This window comes from Eupeodes corollae, chromosome 1, assembly GCF_945859685.1.
Source record: "Eupeodes corollae chromosome 1, idEupCoro1.1, whole genome shotgun sequence".
Lineage (NCBI taxonomy): Eukaryota > Metazoa > Arthropoda > Insecta > Diptera > Syrphidae > Eupeodes > Eupeodes corollae.
Window position 1 is genome coordinate 109,498,282 of NC_079147.1, and position 26,658 is coordinate 109,524,939.

General features: G+C 35.3%; 4 protein-coding genes and 1 non-coding gene across 5 annotated transcripts; 4 read left to right on the forward strand and 1 right to left on the reverse strand.

The window, feature by feature from the left end:
- Positions 1-7,646: 7,646 nt before the first annotated feature.
- On the reverse strand, positions 7,647-7,719 carry Trnak-uuu (transfer RNA lysine (anticodon UUU)). Its single transcript has one exon. It is a non-coding gene; the product is annotated as a tRNA-Lys (tRNA).
- Positions 7,720-13,230: 5,511 nt separating this feature from the next.
- Positions 13,231-14,628, forward strand: LOC129941723 (U-Kazal-Dg21.2-like). Its single transcript, XM_056050424.1, has 3 exons — positions 13,231-13,496; positions 13,558-13,734; positions 14,466-14,628. The coding sequence occupies exons 1-3, from the start codon at positions 13,283-13,285 to the stop codon at positions 14,510-14,512; spliced, it is 438 nt and encodes a 145-aa protein (XP_055906399.1). The 5' UTR covers positions 13,231-13,282; the 3' UTR covers positions 14,513-14,628.
- Positions 14,629-14,810: 182 nt separating this feature from the next.
- LOC129943262 (U-Kazal-Dg21.2-like) lies at positions 14,811-15,529 on the forward strand. Its single transcript, XM_056052570.1, has 3 exons — positions 14,811-15,049; positions 15,119-15,274; positions 15,334-15,529. The coding sequence occupies exons 1-3, from the start codon at positions 14,830-14,832 to the stop codon at positions 15,381-15,383; spliced, it is 426 nt and encodes a 141-aa protein (XP_055908545.1). The 5' UTR covers positions 14,811-14,829; the 3' UTR covers positions 15,384-15,529.
- A 2,714-nt stretch (positions 15,530-18,243) lies between these two features.
- LOC129942684 (uncharacterized) lies at positions 18,244-19,680 on the forward strand. Its single transcript, XM_056051727.1, has one exon. It carries the CDS (start codon positions 18,244-18,246, stop codon positions 19,678-19,680), a length of 1,437 nt encoding a protein of 478 aa, XP_055907702.1.
- Positions 19,681-23,349: 3,669 nt separating this feature from the next.
- LOC129940553 (uncharacterized) lies at positions 23,350-24,060 on the forward strand. The gene is made up of 3 exons (XM_056048930.1): positions 23,350-23,630; positions 23,689-23,844; positions 23,905-24,060. Exons 1-3 carry the CDS (start codon positions 23,411-23,413, stop codon positions 23,955-23,957), a joined length of 429 nt encoding a protein of 142 aa, XP_055904905.1. The 5' UTR covers positions 23,350-23,410; the 3' UTR covers positions 23,958-24,060.
- The last annotated feature ends 2,598 nt before the right edge of the window (positions 24,061-26,658 follow it).

Consider the following 26,658-nt stretch of genomic DNA (forward strand, 5'->3'; position numbering starts at 1 on the left):
GAGCAGAGCCACAGCCAAATTGAAAAATGTTGCACCTTCTATTTGGTTCTGGTGTGAAAGAAAAGTGATAGTGATAGTTGAGGGATGGATATAGAAAAAGAAATAGAATAGAACAAGAACAAAAGCAAGAGACAGACAATAGAAGCTGAACAGAAAGAAATTGTATTTGTTTTTTATTTTTACTTTTTCAAAGTGGTGAAAATGAGATGGAGAGTATGTTGAAAGTGAAAGACTTTTTATTTTGTAGAGACGATAGATATATGAGAACATTTCTATGGTTGTAGTTTCATCTCTTTTGTTCCTTTCAGCTGTGATTTCTAAACAACAAAAAAAGGGATAAGGAGATTGCAATGCCACAGAGGCTTGCTCTTTCTTTAATTGTCTTATTTTGTTCAGTAGAAGTTCTGTTTCATTACTTTTTTTTCTTGGAATATTGTAAATTTGTGGATATGTACGTTTAACCACACTGCACTGGAATGATTCGATATTGCGTGCGAAGTCAATCATTTCTTAAAATGCCATAATCTAATAATCTTAAAGGTATACAAAATTTGCCGGTAGTCAATTTCGCGTTTTGATCATATTATTTGTTATGATTTTTCTGTTGCACAAAACAAATTGAGGGTTTATCGAGATTTTTAATCAGGGTAGTTACACACTTAACATAAGGACAAGTTTTTGGGCACAGCTTAAAAAACGTTCTTTTATTTTCTTGTCATCTTCTGATGAACCCAACCATTACACACACCGGGGCGAAACGCATATATAAACACTTATGCTGGTTATATTTTAAATCATATTTTAAAAAAAAATGTCTCTAGTTTCTAAGTTTTATTGACGGCTTTTTGATCAAAATATTTGTAAAAGGTTCACGCTAAACCGCAATTTTTATAAATATGTCTTCTAGAAAAAGCACTATCGAAATTTGCATCAGGAGAAAATATGCCAAAAAAGCCTGACAATTCTTCATATTAAATTCTGTTTTGTTTTCCTAGGCACTCATTTTAAGTTTTTCTGGCAAGCTTTCTCATTTTCTTCTTTTTTGCATCTATATTTTTGAAGCGTTCTTCTCATTTATAGAAAGGTCAACAAGAACAGAATATATTAATTTTTTTAAGAAAGCAAATTTTCAACACAATTTCTTAAATTTTCAGTACCAAATGCACTCAAAATCCCTTTTAGTCATATTTATTAAAATTAAACGGTGTTCAGGAAAAACATTTCGACTGTGTAATTAATAATAAAGGTGTAATTAGATACAGTGGCTTACAGCTTATTTGACCCACCCCTTATTAATACATTAAGTCAGCATATCCTTTCTAATGTGTTCTTTTGTGAACCTTAAATGGCTATTTTGGTTTGTCTGGTTAATGAAAGGTTTTTTTCAAACAACTTTTCCATTCTATTCCTAAAAAAGCGTCTCATGGTTACGGGAGAGCAAGACTTTCCGAGCTCGTTTTCCACCTCACTAGCATTTCTTTCCTTATTTTCCAAACGATTTTCAAAAACAAAAAGGTGGATTATGGCCTTGACCCTGCCCTCTGGAATATTAGTAATTTTTCGCTTTTTTCCTCCGAGAAAGTCCATTCCTGTGATTAAACAGAACAATTCCACGTTGTTCAATTGTTGTTAGATTTCCCTTGTTAAAAAAACGTTCTGCCTTTATGAAAAATAACTAAAACTAATAATTTCATTTGGAAAAACACCGGGAGAGGTGTTTCCACTAAGGCATCTATCCTTTTCCAGACGGCAGCGGAGGAATTCCCAAGATGGAATCAACGGTTGCGTCTACAGTTCCAGTAAGAGCCCGTTCACACGATTTGATATTTTCACCGTATCGGATATTTTATCGATTCAGTGTCTTTCGGTTGGAGTGTTCAGACGGTACGGTTATTTAACCGTACACCGTACTCAACCCTACACCGTACTCGTACTCGTACACAAAAACGACTATATTATACTAACAATAAATTATTTGACAGTAGCCCAGACGAAAAATGACGCACTATCGGTAAAAATATCAAATCGTCTGAACGCACTGTCCATTAATAAATTGCCACGATAAGGCGAATCGGTTTTTTTACCGTACGACCGAAAACGATTTTTAGAGACAATCGGTCCCTTAACAGACCACGTGCAGCCGAAGAATTACGGGAGGCCCTAGACTGCTATATAGCAGACATCACCGCCATCCAGGAAATACGATGGGATGGGCCGGGCAAAAAGAGGATGAAAAACTGCGATATCTACTATGGTGACTGCTACCACGAAAAACAACAGCGCTTATTTGGATGCGGCTTCGTCATAGGAGCCAGACTAAGGCAAGAAGTCTTGAGCTATAGGTGCATCAATGAGCGCCTCATGACCATACGCATCAATGCTAAATTCGGCAACATTAGCCTGATATGTGCGCCCGCCCCCACAGAAGAAGAAGACGACAACACCAAAGATATGTTCTTCGAGCTCCTAGACAAAAAATATGAGCAGTGCCCTAGCTACGATATTAAAATAGTCCTGGGCGATTTTTATGCCAAGCTAGGAAGGGAAGACATCTTTGGTGGAATAATCGGGAAAAACAGCCTGCACGACAACACTTGCGACAACGGTTGCAGGGTCATAGATTTTGCTGCGGGTGAGACGTCATGGTAGCCAGTAGGCTTTTTCCATATGTCAACATCCACTAAAGGAACTTGGAGTTCTCCAGATCAATCTACCGTCAACCAGATTAACCATATTGCGATCACAGCCAGACACGCTTCCAGCATCATGGATGTCCGAACTTTCCGAGGAACTATAACATCGACTCGCACCACTACCTCGTTGTAGCCAAGGTAGCACTTCGGATTTCCAGACCCAAGGCAAAACAGGGAGATGCTGGGAGAAGGCACAACGTCGAACGGCTTCAATTGCAAGAGACCACCAAATCCTTCTCCGACTGAGTTACAAGTAACATCTCTCGATTTCTTTGCCGCCAACACAATGTTTCGAAAAGCAGTGGCAACATTGCCAAAATGCAATCAGAGAAGCCTCCGATGTGCTGGGTTTCAAGCAGCCACCAACAAGGAACCCCTGGTTTGATGAGGAATGTCGGCAGGCAAATGCAGCCAAACAACAGGCACGCAAAGCGGCGCTGCATAAAAGGACGAGAGCTGCTCATGAGCTCTTTGAGCAGAAGAGGCGAGAGGAACACCGACTTTTTAGAAGGAAAAAGAGAGGGCATGAGAAGCGTGTGGTCGAAGATGTTGAGAGAGACAGAAGAAATGAAGTTCAAAAGTTTTATGAACAGGTGAAACGAAATTCACAGGTAGATAAACCTACAACTGAAGGCTGCAAAGACGAAAGTGGAAACATCAAAGTGGAACCGCAATCAATGCTGAGGATATGGAAGGACCACTTCTGCAGACTGTATAACGGCGACGACGAACCGAATCCCGCTGTCAGATGCACTATCTTTCAAAATTCTGTCCAATTACTAGCATATGCTGATGACATTGACATAATCGGAAGAACTCAGCGTGAGGTCAATGGGGCTTTTCTGAGTATTGAGGCAGAGGCGGCAAAAATGGGTTCAACGATTAATGAGGGCAAAACAAAGCACATGCTGTCGTCAATAAAGGACCTACAAAAAAAACGTCTTGGTCAAAACGTCACCATCGACAGACGTAACTTTGAGGTAGTCAAGGACTTCGTCTACCTAGGCTCCGCTGTAAACGCAGAAAACAACACCAGCGCTGAGATAAAACGCAAAATAACTCTTACTAACCGCTGTTTCTTTAGTCTAAAGGCCCAACTATAATAGGCATAAGCTAGCATATGCGCGCATAAGTAAACGTGCGAATACAAAGTATCTCAATACGAGTGAACATAATGGAGTCTAGCTCCGTTTCGTTCAATTTTTCTCAGTTTCGTTAACTTAAGCACACTTAAGCAAGAGCGATCTCAGTCGTTCGCCGCATAAGTAAAATCTGACATTTATAGATACGTGAGCAAAATTGCATTATGGCTATGCAGTAATTTCGCTAACTTAAGTGAATTATCGTTCGGTTTTTGACATAAGCTTATGTTTGCTTATGCCTATTATAGTTGGGCCTTAAGAAAGCAATTGAGTGGTAAAGTCCTCTCTCGAGGGACCAAAGTGTTGCTATATAAGACCCTTATCATCCCCGTCCTGCTATACGGTGCAGAAGCATGGACTATGACAAAAGCGGATGAAAGCACCTTGGGTCGCTTCGAGAGAAAAGTTCTTCGTGTGATCTACGGTCCCGTATGCATCGAAGGGGAGTGGATTAGAAGATGGAACGACGAGCTGTACAGTGACGTATACTTAGCCAGAAGGGTAAAAGTCCAACGACTAAGATGGCTGGGTCACGTAGAGCGCATGGAAACCAATACTCCGGCCCTTAAAGTCTTCGAATCCGCACCCACAGGACAGCGCAGTAGAGGAAGACCGCTGATCAGGTGATGCGCACAAGTGGAGAGTGACCTCACCCAACATGGAGCGCGAAACTGGAGACATCTAGCTAGGGACCGAGCTAAATGAAGAAGTTTGTTGGGTGAGGCCCTCGTTCACACAGGACTGTAGCGCCACCTTAAGTAAGTAAATAAATTATTATTTTAAAGATTAAATCGTAATTAAAGTTCCTGCATTTGTACTTTTTTAATAAATTTTATTGTAAACGAAGTATACTCAATTGAGAGTATTAATAAGGGGTGGATGAACAAGCTCTGAACCACTAACATAATGTCTGTACAAATTAAAAGCAAACAAACTAATGTAAGAAAATAAGTTGTAAAGAAACTACCTATACAAACTACGTGAGGCAGAATCTCTTCTTATTTCAATTCTCGAAAGAGATTTGAAATTAAAATAAAGGATATAAACTTTCTTAATGTTTTTCAGTTAGACATTAGACATTTTGCATTTTTTTTGGTACATTTATATTCTTGAAATTCATGTTTAAATCTCAATTTTAGAGCATTCAAAGCAAATTCAGCTTAAAAAGTATATTTCTTCAATTTACTAAGATTTTAAAAAGTTTTGTATTTGATTGATGATTTTGAAAGAAAACAGAACTTTAAGAATGCCTTTATGTGTGTCAATAAAATAGAATAGAGTTTCAGTGAAGAAAATATAAAAATGTGCTCTTCTCAGAATATACAGTGAACCGAAAAAAGTTGTACAGTTGTTCTTATAACCTGAAATGTCGAAAACTATAAAAAGGTATTTTATCAACTTTCAAACACATAACATTTATTTATTTAATGAAACAATTTTTGAAGACAAAATTACAGAAAACTAAAAATAGCCAATTTTAACCAACCAAAAAAAAAAACTTGTACACTTCATTATTTTTGATTAAAAAAAAACACAATCTTGTGAAAAGATTTCAAAATTTAGTATTGTGTTTGGTGCCCTTTAGCATCTTTAACTTCCTGTAACCTTCTGGGCATTGATAGAACCAAAATTTTGGTAACATTTTGACTTATTTCATCCCATATGTTTCGTAATGCGATTTTTAGTTCAGTTTTGTTTTAACCGTTCTTTCTCTCAATTTTCTTTCATATGAGCCCACAGATGTTTTATAGGATTAAGGTCAGGACTTTGAGGAGGGTGAGGAAGTACCTTTTTTTACATTGTACAGCAACCATTCTCTTACAACAAATGAGAATGCTTGAGGTCATTGTCGTGAAGAAAACAGAAACTACCTGCAATTTTTAATTTTGCGGCAGATTATTTTTCAAAATGTTGACGTAATCCATTTATTCATGTTTCCCTCGACACCAAATTTCCAAATTTGGGCTAAAGCTATCGGCAATTTCAACAGCTGAAATTTTGGGATAATTTTTGATGATTCTAATAATATGCCTTTTAGTTTCTTGAGTCGAGATCTTGCGTCCCCTTCCACTAGGTCTGCTTAAAAATCCGTTTTTTTTGTGCTTATCGCATGGTCGAATGCTATCGAGCGAAAACGAGAGGTTGCATACGACTGCTTTGATGAGAATCGTACCGTTTGTAACGTATGTGACGACCGTGAAACCGATCTTCAAGCAATGAAGAATTTAACCAATTGGTTTATTTCAATCATAACAGGGAATAATTTTTATTTTAAATTTAATTTTGATTTTGCTTCATTCTCCTTTCTACCGTTTTTTGTAAAAATATTTATTTTTTTTAATGAATTAAGTTTTTTTTATATTTTCAATAAAGTATGTACATATATGAATTGTTATGTTTGAATAAAAAATGTACTCATATGTTGTCTTTTAAAGTATTTTGTTTTTATTTATTCCTGGAGGGGTGTCATGCCACCCCTGTTGTGGTGTATGTATATTTTAAAAGTGTTGTTGTCGGAAGGATAATAATGTACTGTACATCCGTTTTTTCAAGACTGTGTATTCGCATATTAAGAAAAATATTAAATATAAAGTTATTAACTATCTTCAAAACCACACATTTCATTTTGAAACGCCAATTTGCCTTCGTTGTTATAGTAATCCTTTAGTTTGTTTCTAATCTCCTTTGCTGAATTAGATGCTCGTCCAAGATTGTATGTTTCTAAAGGTAAAAACTCATCTTCTTGACGACAAGCTCCAGGAGCTATAGTTCCACTTTCAATATCTTCTTGATCAACGCATTTTTGGGTAATATATTCCAAGGAATTTGCTCTTAAGAAGTTGTGAAGAGCACAGCAAGCTAAAATAGCTGCATCTGTGTGTTCCAGATTGATTTTAATTGGTTTTTGAAAAGATATTCGTGACCTGAATTGGAGATCACTATAATCACTTCCCGTGGCTAAAAATCGTAGTGTTAAAATTAATCGCTGTTCAGCCGATATAGCTGATCTCATTAAAGTGTCTTGTTTTTTTTATATAAGGCTCCACTAAACTAAGAATCACCCGAAATTGCCTTTCATTCATGCGTAAATAGCATTTATAATCTTCGGGCTCAGTTAACTTAAGTTTGTTAACCAGATAAATGTCCAAATGTAATGATCTTTCTAGGAGCCACTCCTTGGCCCACTTTCTTTTTCTTCTTTTTTCAAGTTTCTCGCTTAATATAACACTGGCACATATTAATAAAACTTTTTTTCTTCTATTTAAGTCACTCATGATTTAATTTTTGCCACAATCTCAAAATAAAACTCTAAAAAAAGAATAGAAGATAAAAATGAGGACAGTTGATCAGATCGTGAGCTACCGATATCGGTACAACTCAAGTCGGTACGATAGATTGTATCGTGTATTGGGCGCTTTAAACCAGAATGAAAAAAGGTCCAACGCAAATCTGCTTACAACCTCCATTTAAAAATTTGAACTCAATAGCCTCAATGGTTGGGGCTGTAGAGGCGAGGACAGACAAACTCTATTTGGGGACCCACTTATTCAACTTCTCTACCATCGTAATTCATGTTTGATTAAAATTTTGAGCTCGTATGCCATAATTGTCCTATTTTTCTTAAGTAAACCAAAGATTAAAAAATGTAACAAATTATAGGCATATAAGCTAACTTAAAAATCTTGAGTTATACTAACCAAATATTTACAACTCATGTCTGTCTTCAATTTCAAATTATATCATCTTTGTAGTTTCAGAGAATTGCTTTAAAATATTCTTATGCGGTAAAAGAGAAAATTAAAAAAGTGCTCGCCCGAGCAGGGACTTGAACCCTGGACCGTTGGATTAAAAGTCCAACGCTCTACCGACTGAGCTACCCGGGCATTCGAAATTTCGTATGCAAAATGCCACATATTAACAAACGAATGATAGCAACATTTTGTTCAGACGAAAAGCGTTCTTTTTCTTCTGATAGTCGATGATATTTGTAGCATTTTCTGTGGTGGCAACCCTATGAACAAATATTATTCAACCCAAAATTTAATAGGACTTAAAAGAATGGATATAATAATGCTGGCAAACCTAGCCATGTTAACCCTAAAGTCGAAGACCAATAAGCTTCCCACCATTCCTTCTTAAAACATTTACAGTTTGCACGTCTGATTGATATCCACTTGAGGGCAAACATTAACAAATCTTTGTTATTCGATGCTCAAGATACATACAATAAAGGGATATCTGAAGAAACAACTCTACACACACTAGTTGGAACTTTTGAACAATCCCCTTAGCACAAGTTGTTCACTTTGGTCGCTTTCTTAGTTATTGAAATATAGAAGGTAAATCAATCAGAAGGTCGATAAATCAGATGTTCATAAGGAGAATTTTGAAGTCAAGACTGGATGGTTTTACTACTCGAAGAGCTGTCAGAAGAGGTACGCCGAAAGGAAGTGTTCTTTCTCCTCACCTATAAAACCTAGTATTGAACGAACTACTACAGTGCTATAGAATTCGATTCCCTTTTTAGTCAGTTTTGTTGATTCCCTTCAAAAATCCCCTAGCCAACTGTTCGTTGCTCTCCATCAGTTCGACGAGGGTTTGAAAGCTTGGAACTGATTCTGATTTGATTATTTCAACTGTAAATGTGAACGAATATTTTGTTTTTATTTATGGCAAGTAAAGTACTAATAAATTCCTTAAAATAAATTATTTAACAAGGAAACTTACAATTTTGCGAACTTCCTTTCTTTGTCGTGAGCAAAGTTTCAAACGAGAGATACCGTTGTTTTCTTTTTCATTGTCGTCGTTTCCTTTCGTCTCACATAATGCTGAATGAAAGCGTTCAACACATTTAACGTTTACACACGACAACAAAACGAGTGAGAAAAGTTGAAAACGACTTATGGAATGCAGATTATGTCGGTAATAGGGGTGATTGTTTTCCGTATAAATATTTTGGTAAATTACATTTGTTCCAATTTTGATCGTAACTTCATTTGAAATGATAAAACTATGGCACCCCTCGCAAATTGTTTCTTATAATTAAAATAGCGTTTGTAAAAATTTAACGCAACCTGTTTCTTTGCTTGGTTTTGACCAATTTTAATTGGCTAAAAAATCGTTCTACCTCGACTTAGCAACAACTTTTAGTTGTTGCCAACATTCTAATAGATGCTTCCAATTGAAATTAGCTTGTCAAAGAGATTGCAAAATGGGTGTGTTCATTGATTGCAGTTAGAAATTATAATAACTCGCTTGCACTTGGTTAACTATGAGAAAATAATTGAAGAAAGTGTTTCGAATTTTTAACTGGATCTGTATTTTATTTCCAGATAACAAAGAAAAAATCCAGTGAAATCTGACTGGAAAGAAGTTAAAATTGCAACAGTGGTAAAGAGCTAAAAGGTATTTTAGTTTTGGTCGTTAAGAGCTCCTAACTTTCTTCAAAGCTATCTCCGTGATTTCACTAATCACGGTGTCGAGTTCAATCTTACCGCTGTATATTTTTTTCCAAACAATCAGCCTCTAATACAGCCATTTAACTTAAAACCTCCTCATAGTTGATCAATAATAATTTTGATAATATATAATCCCTCATCTACAATTAAACCAAACTTCCAAGAGTCAATTTCTTCCTAGATCTACGAGTACCTAGAAAAAATAAGTCATTAATTTTTAAAAAATATGATTTAAAATCATGAAAATAAAATTTTTATTTTTAAAATCATGAAATGAAAATAAAAATAAACCAGCATAGGTATTCTTATATGCGTTTCGCCCCGATGTAATGGTTGGGCTCATCAGAAGATGACCATTACACCTTGCCTTGACGCATATTTTCTCGAATAAATCGAGATTCCATATAATATGAGTTACATAGATCTACTGTGAATTATATGGTTGCTACAAGTCTTCAGAGAAGATAAATTGTAGCTATTTCCGTAGCAAGGAAATAAAAATAGGTACAATTTATCTTCTCTGAAGACATGTAAGTTTTTAGATTTTAGGAGAAGTCAAGCCGACTGCTACCGAGAACAAAGACAGCGTCCATTTGGGTGTGGATTTGTTGTTGAAAATAGACTCAGGCAAAAAGTCTCGAGTTTCAACAGTATGACCGAGCGCATCACGACAATCCGCATCAAGTCTAAATTCGCCAACATAAGCCTAATATGAACCCCAACAGAGGAGAAAGATGAAGACACCAAAGACATATTCTTCGAGCTCTTGGACAAGACATATGAGCAGTGCCCTGGCTATGGCATTAAAATTATCTTAGGAGATTTTAACGCCAAGCTAGGAAGAGAAGACATCTTTGGTACCACAATCGGGAGATACAGCCTGCACGACACCACCTCCGACAACGGATTCAGGCTGGTCGATTTCGCTGCGGGGCGTGACGTTCTGGTAGCTAGTACGCATTTCACACATTTTAATATCCACAAGGGGACATGGATATCTCCTGATCGACGCTAGACACTTCTCCAGTATACAGGATGTCCGAACATTCCGAGGGGCCAACATTGACTCGGACCACTACCTAGTTGTAGCCAAGGTACGGCTACGGATCCAAGCCAAAACAAGAAACTACTGTGATAATATTCGACGTTAGACGGCTATAATCGCAAGAGACTGCCATGTTCTTTTCCGATCGAGTCTCTAATAACCTCTTAAGGAGTCCTATGCTGCCTGCATTAAGCATTGAAAACCAGTGACAACTTTGCCTTGCAGCCATCAGAGATGCCGCCTCTGAAGTGTTGGGTTTCAAACGGCCACCACAGTGAAACCCCTGATTTGACGCCGAATGCCAGCAAGCGCATACTGCGAAACAAGAGGCATACAAAACGGCGCTGCACAGAAGGACCAGAGCTGCTCGATAGCTCTATAAGCAGAAGAGGAGAGATGAACACCGGCTTCTTAGATAGAAAAAAAAGCAATAGAAGCGCGCGATTGAGGAGATAGAGGGATGTCACAACAGGAATGATATTCGTAAATTTTACCAAAATTTAAAAAAAAAACCTCCCAACTGTACCAGCCACGAAACGAAGCCTTTAAAGACGATCAAGGGAACATCGTAGTAGAACCGCAGTCGATGTTAAGAATATGGAAAGACCACTTCTCCAAATTATATAACGGCGATGAAGAACCGAATTCCGCTCTGAGGGATTTAGAACCACTCAACCTAGGAGACGCAGATCAACAATTCCTCCTACCCGACCTCGACGAAGTGAAGATAGCTACATATATCTAAACTGAAGTCAAATAAAGCCACTGGAGCTGACGGCATCACTGCCGAATTATTCAAAGCAGCAGGCGATGACTTGGTAGGGAGCATGCGCCAACTCATCTCCAAAATATGGTCGGAAGAAAGCATGCCCGATACATAAGAAAGGAGACCCTCTTAATGTCGCCAACTACAGAGGCATCAGTCTCCTTAACATAAGATCCTCTCTGTCGTATTATGTGAACGTCTGAAGCCTTTCGTCAACAACCTGATAGATCCTTAACAGCGTGGCTTCAGACCAGGAAAGGCCACTATCGACCAAATGTTCACACTACGGCAGATCTTCGAAAAAACCCAGAAGCTTCAAATCGATACCCACCATCTCTTTATCGATTTCAAAGCCGGGTATGACAGCATCCATAGGGAAGAGCTCTACCGAGCAATGTCTAGTTTTGGCATCCCTGTCAAACTTATCCGTTTGTGCAGAATGGCGATGGAGAATGCACGCTGTTTTATCAAGGTCGGAAAAGATCTCACCGGTGCATTTGATGTCAAAAAAGGTTTTAGACAATTCGATCCACTGTCGTGCTGTCACTTCAATATCGTTCTGGAAAGAATTGTGCAAAACTCCACCGTCAACACTAGGAGCACAATCTTCCAAAGGTCCATCTAATTACTCGAATACGCAGATGATATTGACATAATTGGAAGATCAAAGCATCAAAAAAGGACACTGAACAACAACGTCTTGCACAAAACGTCACCATGGACAACTTTAACTTTGAGGTAGTTAAGGACTTTGTCTACCTAGGAACCGCTATTAATACAGCCAACGACACCAGCGCTGAAATCAAACGAAGAATAACTCTTGCAAATCGCTGCTTCTTTGGACTTAGAAGGCATCTAAAATCACCATCTATGTATATAAGATACTCATCATCCCGGTTGTCATTTATGGCGCTGAGGCCTGGACCCTGTCAAAGAAAGGTGAGAGCGCCTTATAATGCTTCGAGAGAAAAATTCTTCGGGTGATTTTTGGTCCCGTACGCATAGATGGAGAATGGAGGAGAAGATATAACGACGAGCTGTACGGGCTGTACAGCAACACTGACCTAGTTAACAGAATTAAAATTCAACGGCTTAGAATGGACATCAACGCTCCAGCCCAGAAGATCTTCGAATTCAATCCCGAGGGACGGCGCAGTAGAGGAAGACGGCGAATCAGTTGGGACCTCAACCAACTTGGTGTGTGAAACTGGAGACAGCTAGCTAGGGATCGAGCTGGCTGGAGAGGCATGTTGGTTGAGGCCTAGGTCCGCCTGGATTGTAGCGCCACCTTAAGTAAGTAAGTAAGATTGCACATTAGTTCCGTTATAGGCGTCTTAAAGGACAATGCTTAATGGATATACATGCTTTTCAACATGGAGCCTCTGCAAACGATTCATAGCTAGCTCTAAGTGGTTAAACTAGTAAGGTAGATCTTTAGGTTCATGTGTTATCGCAATGGAGCAACTATTGGTCTAAGCGTGCAAACAGTTCAAAAATTCAATTATTCCAACAAAGTAAGAATCACATCAAAGTTTTTAGTTTACATTTCCCGAGATTTCATTACTCAACAATCAACAACAATTAACCACTTATCTATGGTGTAAATTATTAAAGTAATATCTTTTTATGCCAGTAAGCCCATTCAAGCTCACACTAATTATAGTTACCTGTTGGTTGCTAATCTTAAACTTCTTAGGTATCATCTACCATTTCAATTGGAAAAATATTCTTTTGTGGTCATGTTATAAGTGTAAAGAGAATATAACATTTTTTCCGCAAGTAACCAACAACTTATAAAAATAGCATTTATGGCCTCAAAAGCATCACATTACTCGCCCCGGCCACCAGATTGATAAAGAGATCGAAATGGAATTATCTTTTATAAAAATAAACCCAATATTGACAAGAAGATATAAATTCAGATAGGCGCCCGCCACTTGTAAAAACATATAATCCAAGGCAAGAAGTACATAAGTTGTAGCAATGCAACTTAATATATCAATTTTATCGGATTATTGATTCAAAGCGATATCGGATGTGCGATGAGTAATTAGATTTCTTCAAGTACCTTATTGATGGATATCTCAATTCTCATCCACTCGATAGCAGTGCAATTATATATAAACGCATTGAGCTTCAATTAAGTTCATAACGCATGCTAAGCTAGATTAGTGACAATGAAAAGTTTAATTGTTTTAGTTTCAATTTTATTTTTATTTTCAATAATAAATGAAGTGAGAAGTTATAAAACTGAGAATGAACTCGACTATGAATGTCCTGAGACATGTCCGAAGATTATCGATCCTCTTTGTGCATTCGACGGAAATAACAAATTTAAATATTTTCACAATGAATGTTTGATGAGATATAATAAATGTCGAAATGGAAATTGTAAGTTATTGTAAAAAAGAAAAATGTATCTATTTTCAATAATTTTGTTTAATCTTTTAAGCATGGACACCAACTCACATGACATTGTGTCTGCACCAGATAGATCCGATTATCTTGGAAGATTGTCTAAGACCGTGTCCATTTATTTACGAACCAGTTTGTGCTTCCAATGGAGAACATGTCGAAGTTTTTGGAAATAGTTGCATTTATGATATGGAAAATTGCTTCACAGATAACAGTAAGTTAAACGATTTAGATTTCTGCATTTTCAAAGTCTCTGGGTTGGGTTGCCTTCGCCTGTCTTAAAAGTAAAGATCATCTGACTTTTCATGACAGATCATATTTTTTAATGGCGTTTTTGATTGATGAATCTATACCCATAGAACGTCTTAAGCAGCAAATATACACCTGAAATGTTTGCTGTGTTTGGGTATAGCACTATAGCAGACACCGATTTTCCGAGCAAGTCAAATCAAAAGTTGATTTTTCTGTGTCGGTGTCTGGATCGGTATGACGTGAATTGGGATTCGCGCACGCGGTTATTCTTCAGTTGCATCTAAAACGTTGTTGAGTGCGGTGAGTCGCAAGTTATTTCAATAAAAGCTTCAAACTTCAACGTCACTCATTCCCAACTAATGAGTAAACGATTTGGTGTTTTATGTGTGGCAGAGTTCCAAACCGGGTGTCATTACAATGGTGTGCACACAAGTGTGGTTTGCATGGGCCGCTTCAAACCCAATAGAGTTTGGAGTTTTTTGATTAGTTAAGTGCTTCTCAATTCAAATTCAGTGGAATTTTACCTTTTTTTTAAAAGAAGATCTGTCATCTTTAAGGCTTTTAAAGTCCTCTGGACACCAATCGAATACGCGATAATTTTTAAAACAACATTTCTTACAGATTTTATCTTAAAACTCAATACCCTACTAGACGAAATGAGAATAACAAATAATTTATTGTTAATATTTTCAGAATGGAAACAAGTGAAAGTTAATGATTGCGGATTCGAAGAGGATTAATTGAATTGATTAAGGGCATTCAGAAACGTTTAAATTTTCAAAAAAAAAAAATATAAACATACCTTAAACCATATTAAAGAATTATTTTAAATAAATTTGGATGTTGTTTTTTTAAATGTAGTTTCTTGAATGGGAGATGAATTGTGTAATTTTCTTTCTTAGGGATACCTTTGTCTTTTTTTTTACAAAAAAACAATAAGTAATATTTTAAAAAGCAATTAAAAACATATTGTTGAATAAAAAAGTCGAAATTGTATAAAAATCGTGATGGAAATTAATTTTGTCTCAGTACAGATACACTACGCACTTATAAAGCAATGCAGTTTCCAATAACGTTAATACTTCCATTTCTTCTGTTTTTGGGTATATTTTATAAATCAGAAGCTCGAACTCCTAAACTATGTAATATAGCTTATGATTGCACTAATGAAGAAAACCCTGTTTGGGCAACGACTAATGGACAATTTTGTGAAGTATTTCGAAATGAATGCATTCGTTTGAGTGAAAACTGCAATCGTGTCAATACAAATCGACCAGGTTTTAATTTTTAAAATTAATTTCTAATTTTTTGAAAAATTTTAAGAAGTTTGTTTTAAAAAATTCTAGAAGCAAAGAGGATATCTAGAAGGAAATGTCAAGAGCTGTGTCGTTCTCAAGTGTGTTTGACAGTTTATACACCAGTTTGTGGGATTTACAATAATAAAAAACGTACTTTTGGTAATGACTGTGAGATGAGTAGATATATATGCAAAACTGGTCAAAGTAAGTTTTTAGATTTACCTGTACGATCTTATCTGTCTTAATTTGATGTTTCGAATTAGCATTCAGCCTTTATAAACGAGGAGCTTGTGAAAAGGGTCGTCTTGAATAAAGCAAAAAGGGTATAGTTAAGTTTGCAAGAAGAAAAAGAACATCCAAGCTGTAAACTACTGGATATGGAGCTGTGTTAAGTATTCAATAAGCATTCTTTTAAGTGTCAGAAATGTTCTAAATTGTAATCCGAAGGAAGAAATGAAAACAACATTTTCTAAAAATTTTAATTCTTAATAGTATGTTAATTTTTGTAAACTCAGTCGCATTTTATATAGGGTCTGATATCTAACCTTTTTTTTTTGTTAACTAGAGCTTATGTCTGATTTGATAGATAATTAGTTTTATCCTTCCGCTGAACAAATAAGGCTTAGAGAAGATGCCGATTATGCCAAGAAAATCATCTTTTCAGGTGAAGCTCATTTCGAAATTGTCGCATTTAGGACACAAAAAACCCGCACTCATGCACTGAAAAACCGATACACCCAAAACGAGTCACTGTTTGGTGCGGATCTTGGTCCAGAGGCATAAATGGATTTTTCGAAAATGAGCAGTGAGTGGCCATTACAGTCAATGGCGATCGTTGTCGGGCCTGTTGAACGAATTTTTGCTAACAAAAATTGAAGACGATGATATTGGCAACATTTACTTTCAACAGGACGGGGCTACACTTGATGTTTTTATAGCATTTTCAAAACAAAAAAGTTACTTGGTGGACCTTATAGTATCATCACTTCCGAAAAACGTTTTTTTTAAGAATTGGGCACTCTAAAAATGTGTTACTGGTTACTACGGACTAGAAAACTTTTTTTTACTGCCATTTATTTTAAAGGACAATTGAGCAAGATTGTAAACGATTTAGAAAAATTGTTTAAAACCATCATAAGCAATTTTGCAAGCTTAAAAGATGATTTACCTAATTTTAAACGATTTTAACTTCATAATATCTCTTAACAATTTGCTTAACCTGGAATTACGGAATGGCTACTTTAACTTTAAGCAATTATTCTTTTAAGAGCAGTGGATGTAATAGTCCAGTCAACAGCTGGGAATTGCAATTAAAAGGTCCGTTTAGGCTTATTTGCTTTGTTTTTTTTTTTTAACTGTATGGATGCTGTTTTTTTAATAAAAGCCAGTAAGCAATTTACCAGTAAGCAAAACGAAAATAAAGGTTTAACATTTTGGACGCCTTAAGTAAACTCCTAAATATTTAGCTAATTGCTAATAAGTACATGCTAAAAGAATGGAAAGGGAGTTGAGAAGTTGTGGCTGTGGATCAAAAACACCTAAGCAGGCAGCCAAAAACATAAACAAGTCAGTTAATGAATGGTCTGCACGCCGGCACTTAAAAGAATTGGATTAGCCTCTAAAGAGAAACCAAAGAAGCCTCTCCTTTCAGCGAAGAATGTTAAGGCCAGGTTAGTTTTTGCTAAAAAGCAGAGAAAAAGGAGCAATGGAAAAAAGTCATTTGGTCGGACGAAAAAAAATTCAACAACATCAAGTTCAGAAGACCGCGAAACATGGAGGAGGCTCGGTGATGGCTTGGGGCTGTTTTTCGTGAAACTCTATCGGATCTTTGGTAGAAATCGATGGCATCATGAACAAAGAAAATTATTTCGACATTTTGAAGACAAATTTTGCCACCTTTTGCTGCATAAATGTGTTACAATGAGTGTGAAATAACTTTCAGGCGAAAATCCCAAATAACTTCGAAAATTGTAACAGAATGGTTGAGAAATCAACAGTTTATGACGATGTCATGGCCAGCACAAAGCCCTGACCTCAATCCAATTGAAAATTAATGGTCAATTGTGGAACGAGGGTTGGGGTAGTACAAAAATCCCCCATCGAATGATCAGGAGCTTTAGCAACGAATGGAGTTGGAATAGTCATATTCAAGAAGATATTCTTCATACTTTGGTGGAAAGTTTGCATAAGCGTTGCTAACAAGTAATACAAAAAGGGATAATGAACTAAATACTAAAAGAAAAAAAAACATTTTTTTAAACGTGAATAATTCGACAAGTCGAAAAATTAACCAAATAATTTTTGTTTTGTAGAATATGTAGGGTAATTGCGGGAGAGATGCCGCGTCGGGGAAGATGCCGCACTCAACCAAACTCATACATCTAGTCATCCACGGAATTTTTTTTTTTTTGATTTCTGTTCATAAAGTACTCAAAAGAAAACGTACACAAAAAAAACAACTTGCATAGAATATGTAACGCGAGTTTTTTTTCTTTCTTTTGTTTTACGTACCCTTTTAGACTATGGACATTTTTCAGTATGTTGCAGTTTGTGGATCCAAAAACAAGTTTTCGCGTGTTTTCTCAAGTGTAAATATTTTGTGTCATTAAATAGTGTGTAAAGAAGTGGTTGGTGTGATTTTTTGTTGTTTTCGTTTTTTTTTTCGATATGAAACGTGGTGCGGCATGCATCTCTCCCTCACTACGGGGATAGATGCCGCACTTTTTTTTTGAGAAGATGCCGCATATTTAAATTGTTTATTTTGCATTTAAAATTTAATATATAGGAATAAGAAATGCCACGAAAATATAAAAGAACAACAAACCGAGGAAGTTGGAGCGAAGAGGCATTGGAGGATGCTCGAAAAAGCATTGAAGATGGGATGTCCGTTCGGAAAGCCGAAAAATTGTTTGGTGTACCGGCTAGAACTCTTTCGAGACGGTTAAAAGATGGAAATTTTGAAAAGAAACCACTAGGCTTTATGGGTAATTATTTATTAATTAGTTATTGAACTTTGTGAAGGTATATGAAGGTAATTTGTATATCTATTGACAGGTGTTCTTGGAAAAGAAAATGAAAGAAAGCTAGCAGATCACATAAAAAAATTAGCGGCTGCAGGATTTGGTGTTGACAGAGAAGGAATTAGGAGCTTGGCGTTTAAGCTAGCGGAGAAAATGAATATCAAACACAAATTTAACTCAACTAAAAAAAAAGCTGGATATGCATGGCTTGCCTCCTTTTTGGAAAGGAATAAAGACATTTCATTAAGACAATCCGAAGGACTTTCCCTTTCCCGTGCTCAGGGTATGAATCGATCGTCAGCAAATGACTTTTTTGAAGTTCTTCACAAAGTTTTAACTGAAAACAATTTAATGGACAAACCTGGAAATATATTTTATATGGACGAAAGCGGATTACAACTGAACAATAAACCGGGAAAGGTGTTAACGCAAAAAGGTGTTAAGGACATTCATGTGGTAACTGCTAAGGAGAAAGGAGAAAATGTCACTGTTGTAGCATGTTGTAACGCAGAGGGAAACTTCTTACCACCTGTTTTGATAATGAAAGGAGTAAATAGAAAAGCAGAGTTTATGGACGGATTACCAAGTGGCTCCGATGTTTACATGAACAAAAAATCATCGTACATCAATACTGAGTTATTATTTAGATGGTTGAAAGAACATTTCATGCCACGAAAACCTGTAGGTAAGACACTGTTAATCTTGGATGGTCACACGTCTCACAGCAACGCCTTGGAGATGCTGGAATTTGCTGAAAACAACAAAATCATTATCCTCTGCTTACCAAGTCATACTACACAAGCACTGCAACCTTTAGATCGAAGTTTTTTCAAGCCATTAAAATCGTTTTTCCATAACGAAGCCAAGGCTTGGATGAACCATCATAAAAATAGAACCATAACGAGATACCAGGCTGGGCATTTAATTGGGAATGCATGGGAGAAAGCAGCGTCTGTTGGAAATGGAGCTTCAGGTTTCAGAGCCACAGGAATCTACCCTTTTAATCCTCAAGCTATTCCAGATCACTTCTTTAGCATATCAGACTCAGCTGCAGTCGAGGTTCAGCAATCGGCAGCTCTTCCGTCAGAAACGATCGTTTTATCTCCTGAATCGAACTTGGAACCGGTAATTCCAACCACCAGCAATGCATCGCACAACTGTAATCATTCTGAAAATGAAACACACACTTCAACATGCTTCAATAAACCTACGCCAACAAAACTACTTCAAGAAATTTCACCACTGCCCAAAATTCCAGCGCTGACTTTTTCAAGAAGAAGACAGAAGGCAGAAGTCTTAACTTCACCCAACTCAATAGAAAAAAAGAAGAAAATTAAGTCTCCAAAGCCCCAAGAAGAAAAAAAAGCTTCAAAAAGGAAGATTGAGCCGGCTGCGAATCCTAATGTCTGTGCGGAATGTTGGGAAAATTATTTTTTGACAAAAAAAAGAGAGGATTGGATCCAATGTTCAAAATGTAGTAAGTGGCTACATGAAAATTGTACACGCTACAAAAAACCAGAATTTTCCCTCTGCACAGACTGTGGACGTGATGAGGAACGAAAAAAACATGCTGGAGATAAAACAAAATAAAAATAACATACAAATTCAATGAATTTAATATGCGGCATCTCTCCCACACATGTCGGGAGAGATGGCACACATAATACATTTTATATTATTATTAATATTTATGAAATAATTTATAATTTTTTATTTTGATGTTTTATAATGGTAGAAAATAAATCCATTTTTAAGTTGTTTTTGAAAAATTGTGTTTTTTTTACTTTTATAAAAAATTACATCAATTTTTAAAAAAAAAAGAGCGGCATCTCTCCCGCAATTACCCTATATCCTTTTTGAAAATAATATTGTAAATCATAAAAGTAAGATTAATAATGTAAATAATAAAAAAAGATTTCAATTTTATTTCAAACGCTTAGTTTTAGAAAATTATTCAAATCATTGAAAACATTTGACCACTTTTGTTCGTCACTGTAAGTGACTGTTCACTGTGGTATTTCATTGCATTGTCAAAAATTATCATGTGATCTGAATTATTTTTTTGACATGCATTCGATATATAGTGCGTTGGGGAAGGCATACAGAAGTATACTAAAAAAACAGAGGTTTAAGGATTGAACCTTATTGTAAGGTATCAAGTCTTCGGTTTTAAATTAATTTGTATATATTTTAAGAGATAGCTGTTTTCCACTCAGAGGGGAAATAATATATTTAATAGAAATTAAATGGAAGTTTAAGCTTATTTTTATTAAAACGAAATTGAGATTCGGTCCGGGTCCGCCGTTTTCTTTTGTTTACAGAATGTATTAAGTCTGCAATGAATGGCGATGGAAAAAAAGCTTCTTAATCAAATGTTGGAGTGTGCAGATTCGAAAAATGTATAGATGGCGTTGTTACCAACAAAAGAAACGAGTTTGTTACGGTGGTGTTAACAAAATTTTACAAATAAAAATGATTTCATCTCCAAAACTAATTTTGTGCAACGAAAAATAATGTTTTTGACATCTGATAAAATTTTGAGAAAAATCGAATTGACATTTTTTTTTATAAAAATACAAATCTAAAAAACGTTACTCAAAGTTTGTAAAAATTGAATATCGATTCAAATATCTTTTCAAAAACTTGAAATTTAGGCTTCAAACTTATTTTATCTTACAATATTATTGAGATAGTTGAAATATTGTTTTCAACATTCTCAATAAAATCAATAAAAGTTGGTAAAAATTGATTTTCGACTCAAATACATTTTCAAAACTTTGAGATATTAGCTTTAAATTACTTTTATATTTCAAAAAATATTGTTGTCAACATTCAGTAAAATTTTGAAAAAAATCGAATTGACAGGTTTTTTACAAAAAATTAAAAACCGAACAAAATTAACAAAAGTTGGTAAAAAATGATTTTCGACTCAAATATCTTTTCAAAAATTTGAAATATTGGCTTCAAACTAATTTTTTCTTCCAAAAAATATTGTTGTTAACATCCAGTAAAATTTTGAAAAAGATCAAATGGACAGTTTTTGTACAAAAAATTAAAAACCTAAAAAAAATTAACAAAAGTTGGTGAAAATTGATTTTCGACTCTAATAAAATTTTGAAAAAATCGAATTAACAGTATTTTACAAAAAATAAAACTCTAAAAAAAAAAACAATACTAAAACTTGGTAAAAATTTACTTTCGACCCAAATAGCTTTTCAAAAATTAAAAATATTGGCTTCAAACTCCGTTCCTTTATTGTCCCGAGGCGTCTGGCCCAGAGTAAATTTGATTTTGAAACCTGAACTTTGTGCGATTTTAGAGGTGGTAGACTCGTGTTTATATCAACTCAGCTTTAAAATGCAATGAGATTTTACAATGTACCCTAGTACTTCAGAGTATATGATATCTAAGTCAAGATAATGCCGGCTTGAAAACCAGTTAAATAACTGCGTTCCATTTGTGTTGGTTCTTGAATCACCCCAGAAAGAGTGATTCCGGTTATTACAAATATTTCATGGTAATTAAGTACTAATAACAATAAATCCAAAAGATCTTTATGTTGTTCCGCCTTCTGCACATTTTCTTGCTCCTTCCGTTTTCCTTTGCTTTGAGTAACTCAACATGTTCCTTGATAAGTTCATAATTCTTCCTTGAATATCTTGCCATTTCGGAAATACATTTTTGAATGGAATCCGACGCAACAGAAATTTTTCTTGAGTCTCTGTTTGTTTTTGGAAAAGTTTGACTCGTGCATCCACAAACTTTCCCCTGCTTCTACGACATTCGTTGATTTTTGTTGACTGAGCTGATGTCATTGCCAAGGGACCATCTTCAACTTCAATGTCTGCATCATTTCAGTCGGGTTCACGCTTTTAGCAACATGGATGTCTAAACTTCCCGAGGAACTAACATAGACTCTAGTTTTAGCCAAGGTAGCCCTTCGGGTTTCCAGACCTAAAGTAAAACAGGGAGATGCTGTTATCACCAAATCGTCTCCAAATGAATCCATAGCTCTGGATGGAACCTAGATCACACATTAAGTAAGTTAATAATTTTTGAATAGCTAAAACTTTTATTTTATTTTAACTCTTTATTTTTTATTAAAATTCCTGTTCCTTGTCTTTGATCATTTCTAACAAACTATACTCGTCAACATTTCTTCTAAACCGTGGGAACAAAAGAAAATAAAATACTTTTTTGTCATTTGAAATTAGTGAGCTTAAATTGTAGGTGGTGAAAATTAAAGTCATGTTTATATGGAAAGGGAGGCTATGAAATGCTAATATTTGCAATAATTTGGCCCGAAATATTTAATTCCTGCGTTAGGTTCTGTAACAGGTTACACCAAATCATTTGGTTGATGCCTTCATAAATCCTGAAAAAATGTTACTATCACACTGAATGCTTTAATTGGTTTGGTTCTCAAAAGAACCGATTGTAAAATTTGTAGTGCTATTGCGCGAGTAACCCCTGCATGAGATTTGTCACCTACTATCGGTTCAGGAAGACCAACCAATAATAAATTCTTTTACAACGCAAATAGCTAAATCTTAATCTTTTCACCTACCCACAACTATAACCGAACAGAGTCTTCAACAATATCGCCTCTTTTTTCAAAGAGTTGAAGTGTATTTTTTAAAGAATGATTCGAAAATTCATGTAATCCATGTGCTACCTAAACTTCGACGGTTTACACATACGTCGAAAAATATGAATCAAAGTGACTTTTATTTCATACTCGTTCTTTCGTTTCGTTGGATTTTCTTAGATTCCTTAGGGGAAGAAAATAAATATTAACATTCAAATAATTAGTCAACAGAAATAAAGGGTATCAAATATATTACCAAGCTATGATGCATACACAGTTTAATAGGAGCAGTAAAAACCGTTTTTAATGTTATGAGCATGCATTGTTGCAAGTCCTATACAATTATAAATTATTAACAAAACCACGTAAGCAATTATTGACAAAATACCTTAACAATGAGGAAAGATACAAAACTTTAGGTCTTCCGTAAACTTCGTGATGTTCCAAATGGTAAAAAAAGCAAATAGTTTATGTAGCATAAGCTTTTATTAATAATAATGATATAGGAATAATAAATTCATCGGAATTATTAACAGCTGGTTCTTTTGTTTAAAGACATCAAATGATATTAGTGTACAATTATAACAATTAAAATAGGTTCGCTTAAACAATCTATTTAATAAAGAGATTAAAAACTAGATAAAATTAGCGTTTATAAAGTTTGATTCATTTCGGTTTTCCCGTAGTTTGTGTATGAAGCTTTACATATCAAAAATTTAAATTCAATAGACAATGGATAAACATTCAATTTTGCTCGTTTTAACATTTATTTTGTTAGGATCCTTTTGTAATTCCCAAAATCTAATCAAAAGGCGTTGCAACACATCATTTCGCTGTTCTTATGAAGAGAAACCCGTTTGGGCAACTACAACCGGTCAAGATTGCTTAGTCTACAGAAATGGTTGTCATTTTCTAAGTGCTAACTGCGATCGAGTTAATAGGGAGGAACCTCGTTAGTTGATACTGTGTAAGTTTTACTTGTAATATAATTTTAATTATCCTTTCTCCAGCGGCAATACCAATTGATAAGGATTCTTGTCAGTCAAAGTGTGGTCAAATGTGCCCACCGTTTTTTGTGCCAATTTGTGCTATTCTAAATGAAGGTCAAATGCAAACGTTCGGAAATCAATGCGAATTGGAAAATCATATTTGTAAAACGGGGCTAAGTACGAAAAGACAAAATTTATCAAAAAGAGTGTGTTAATTGATATTTTCTTTTTGTACAGCTTATAGCATCTTTAGGGCAGAAGCATGCCCGGAAAACCTGAAACAAAAATAGTGTATATTATCTTTTAATAATACGATCATTTAATATTCAAAACTATTTAATTTTTACTAAACTAACAATAAATAAAGTAAAATTTTGAACAAATGTAAACTTATCAATTAGCCTTTCATTAGTACGTTACCAAATTTTATTAACAAGGGCTAGCAACGAGTGAATACCACGTGTAAAAATATTAGTTAGGAATATTGAAATTTAGGAAACTCCATGCAGAAATTTAAATTATGTTAAAAATATGTAATTTTGATTTTGAACACAAATGTATGAAAACTTTTATCAAATTTTGAAACACAAAAACGAATATAAAAAGCAGTGCATCAGAATGTCAGTGAAAAGGCTCGATCATACTTTTCAAAGTGTGGCTAAATAGCTTTTAACATTCTTGGAATATTGTTTAACAATATATGTTGTTTTTGTGTGCAAATTATATGCCATGTTTTTAAGATTTTTAGGTTTAGTTATAAATACAATAATATGTAAGAAGAAGCATCAGACACAACTCTTAATCCCACTATAGAAACAACTTGCTATAGCAGAAGTCACTTTTGTGCTTGAGCCTTGTAGACTAGAACAAAACACCTACTTATTGATACAACTTATTAAAATAAGGGGCGTATTATCGCTTGCGAGTCGAAAATTCGCCTAAAGTCCAATGATTTGGCGAATTAACAGTTTGGTGGTTTTACCAATGACGAACTCCGTAATTCGTCTTTGAAAACAAAATGCCAACATTAAAAACTGAAAGTGAAATGTCATGAATATTTATAAAGTCAGATTGAAGAATATTGTTTTTTGTGCAAAAAAGTATATAAAAATAAAGATAATTAGCAGCGTTGAATTGTTTTTCGAGGACGAAAATGAAGAAATTACAAATAAAGAAGAAAAAATCATGATCTGCAGATTGAGGAGAAGTTTAAGAGATGCTTCCAACCCACTGAAAGTACTAGATAATTTGTAATAAAATTAACAATAACTTTGATAAAATTTAACTAAATTTTTTTCATAGATTTGTGTTATACTTTCGGCTTAGCAAACACGCATTTAAACATGTTTTAAGTCACATAAAAACGACTCAAAATTCTGCAATTTCACCAATTTTAAAACTTGAGTGCGAACTACGATTTCTCGGATGTGGAAGTTATTAAAATAGTGTAGGAAATGACTTCGAGCTAGGTTTCTCCCAATCTACAGTTTCAGTAGTTTTAAGCGAAGATCTTAATTTGCTTGAAGCAAGAATCTGCCAGTTTGGATCAATGCAGATATGTCCACTAATGAAAAACAAGAAGCGAGAAACTATTTTTTCAAGGAGCAGGCTTACCAGAAATAGTTTGATGTGCAGACGGAACTCACATTGGTTTCATAGCACCTGCTCAGTTACAACACCAATATTTAAATAGAAAAGGTTTTTACAGCTTAAATGCGATAGTGGTAAAGTACTTCAAAATTGAATCTTGATGTTTAGGTAGAACTTTTTAAGGATTGTGACAATAATAAGATTTATTATTTATATTATCCTGGTTCTACGTACGACTCGTTTGTGTGGAATCATAGTGCGTTAAAGGATTTGTTAGAAAGGTGGTGGGTAAATGGAGAGCGGTCAAGATATCTTGGTATGTGAATCATACTCTTATATAAGCATATGTTTAAACAATTTTTTTTTTTAACTGTAGGAGATTCAGGATATCTTCTACTGTCGTATTTAATCGTTCCATTTAGAAATGCCTTCTCGGGGTCTAGAAAAGGACTATTCAATAAAAAACATGCTAAGGTAAGAAACATTATTGAGAGAACAATTGGCATTTTAAAAAGTAGATTCAGGTCAGTTTTGAATGAGCGAAAACTGCCCTACAGTCCACAGAAAGCCATCAAAATATTTAACGCTTCTTGCGCACTGCATAATATTTTTAGAAAGTACAACATTCCAGATCCAGAGGCAGTGGAACAAGACAGAGATTTTTGAATGGAATCCGACGCAACAGAAATTTTTCTTGAGTCTCTGTTTGTTTTTGGAAGAGTTTGACTCGTTCATCCACAAACTTTCCCCTGCTTCTACGACATTCGTTGATTTTTGTTGACATTGCCATGGGAGCATCTTCAACTTCAATGTCTGCATTATTTGAGTCGGGTTTACGCTTTCAGCATAATGGATGTCTGAACTTCCCGAGGAGCTAACATAGACTCGGACTACTATCTAGTTTTAGCCAAGGTAGCACTTCGGGTTTCCAGACCTAAAGGAAAGTATGGAGATGTTGAGAGAAGATACAACGTCGAACGGCTACAATCGTAGTTATCACCAAATCCTCTCCCAATGAGTCACAAGTAACCTATCTCAAGCTTCTCTGCCGCCAACACGACTTATCGAGAACCATTGGCAACATTGCCAAGATGCAATTATAGAAGTCGCCTCTGACGTGCTGGGTTTGAAACATCCACTAAAAACAAAACCCTTGGTTTGGTGATGAATATCGGTAGAAAAATAAAGTAAAGTAAAGTGACGCTGGCGCTGCACAGAAGGACAAGTGCTGCTAACGAGCTCTATGAGCAGACGAGGAGAGAGGAAGACCAAATTCTCAGAAAGATAAAGTTAAATAGATTTTTGTCGAAAATTAATTTTTTAAGGAAAACCTAATTTTTTCAATACACATAAGTATATATTCATTGGTCAATACATTATCTTTTAATGAAAACTATTTTT

Coding starts and splice junctions, on each gene's coding strand:
- LOC129941723 (XM_056050424.1), top strand. CDS start 13,283: ATGAAAAGTTTAATTGTTTTAGTTTCAATTTTATTTTTATTTTCAATA. Junction 13,497..13,557: donor TAAATGTCGAAATGGAAATT/GTAAGTTATTGT, acceptor TAATCTTTTAAG/CATGGACACCAACTCACATG. Junction 13,735..14,465: donor AAATTGCTTCACAGATAACA/GTAAGTTAAACG, acceptor TAATATTTTCAG/AATGGAAACAAGTGAAAGTT.
- LOC129942684 (XM_056051727.1), top strand. CDS start 18,244: ATGAATATCAAACACAAATTTAACTCAACTAAAAAAAAAGCTGGATAT.
- LOC129943262 (XM_056052570.1), top strand. CDS start 14,830: ATGCAGTTTCCAATAACGTTAATACTTCCATTTCTTCTGTTTTTGGGT. Junction 15,050..15,118: donor TGTCAATACAAATCGACCAG/GTTTTAATTTTT, acceptor AAAAAATTCTAG/AAGCAAAGAGGATATCTAGA. Junction 15,275..15,333: donor TATATGCAAAACTGGTCAAA/GTAAGTTTTTAG, acceptor GTTTCGAATTAG/CATTCAGCCTTTATAAACGA.
- LOC129940553 (XM_056048930.1), top strand. CDS start 23,411: ATGGATAAACATTCAATTTTGCTCGTTTTAACATTTATTTTGTTAGGA. Junction 23,631..23,688: donor AGTTAATAGGGAGGAACCTC/GTTAGTTGATAC, acceptor TCCTTTCTCCAG/CGGCAATACCAATTGATAAG. Junction 23,845..23,904: donor TATTTGTAAAACGGGGCTAA/GTACGAAAAGAC, acceptor CTTTTTGTACAG/CTTATAGCATCTTTAGGGCA.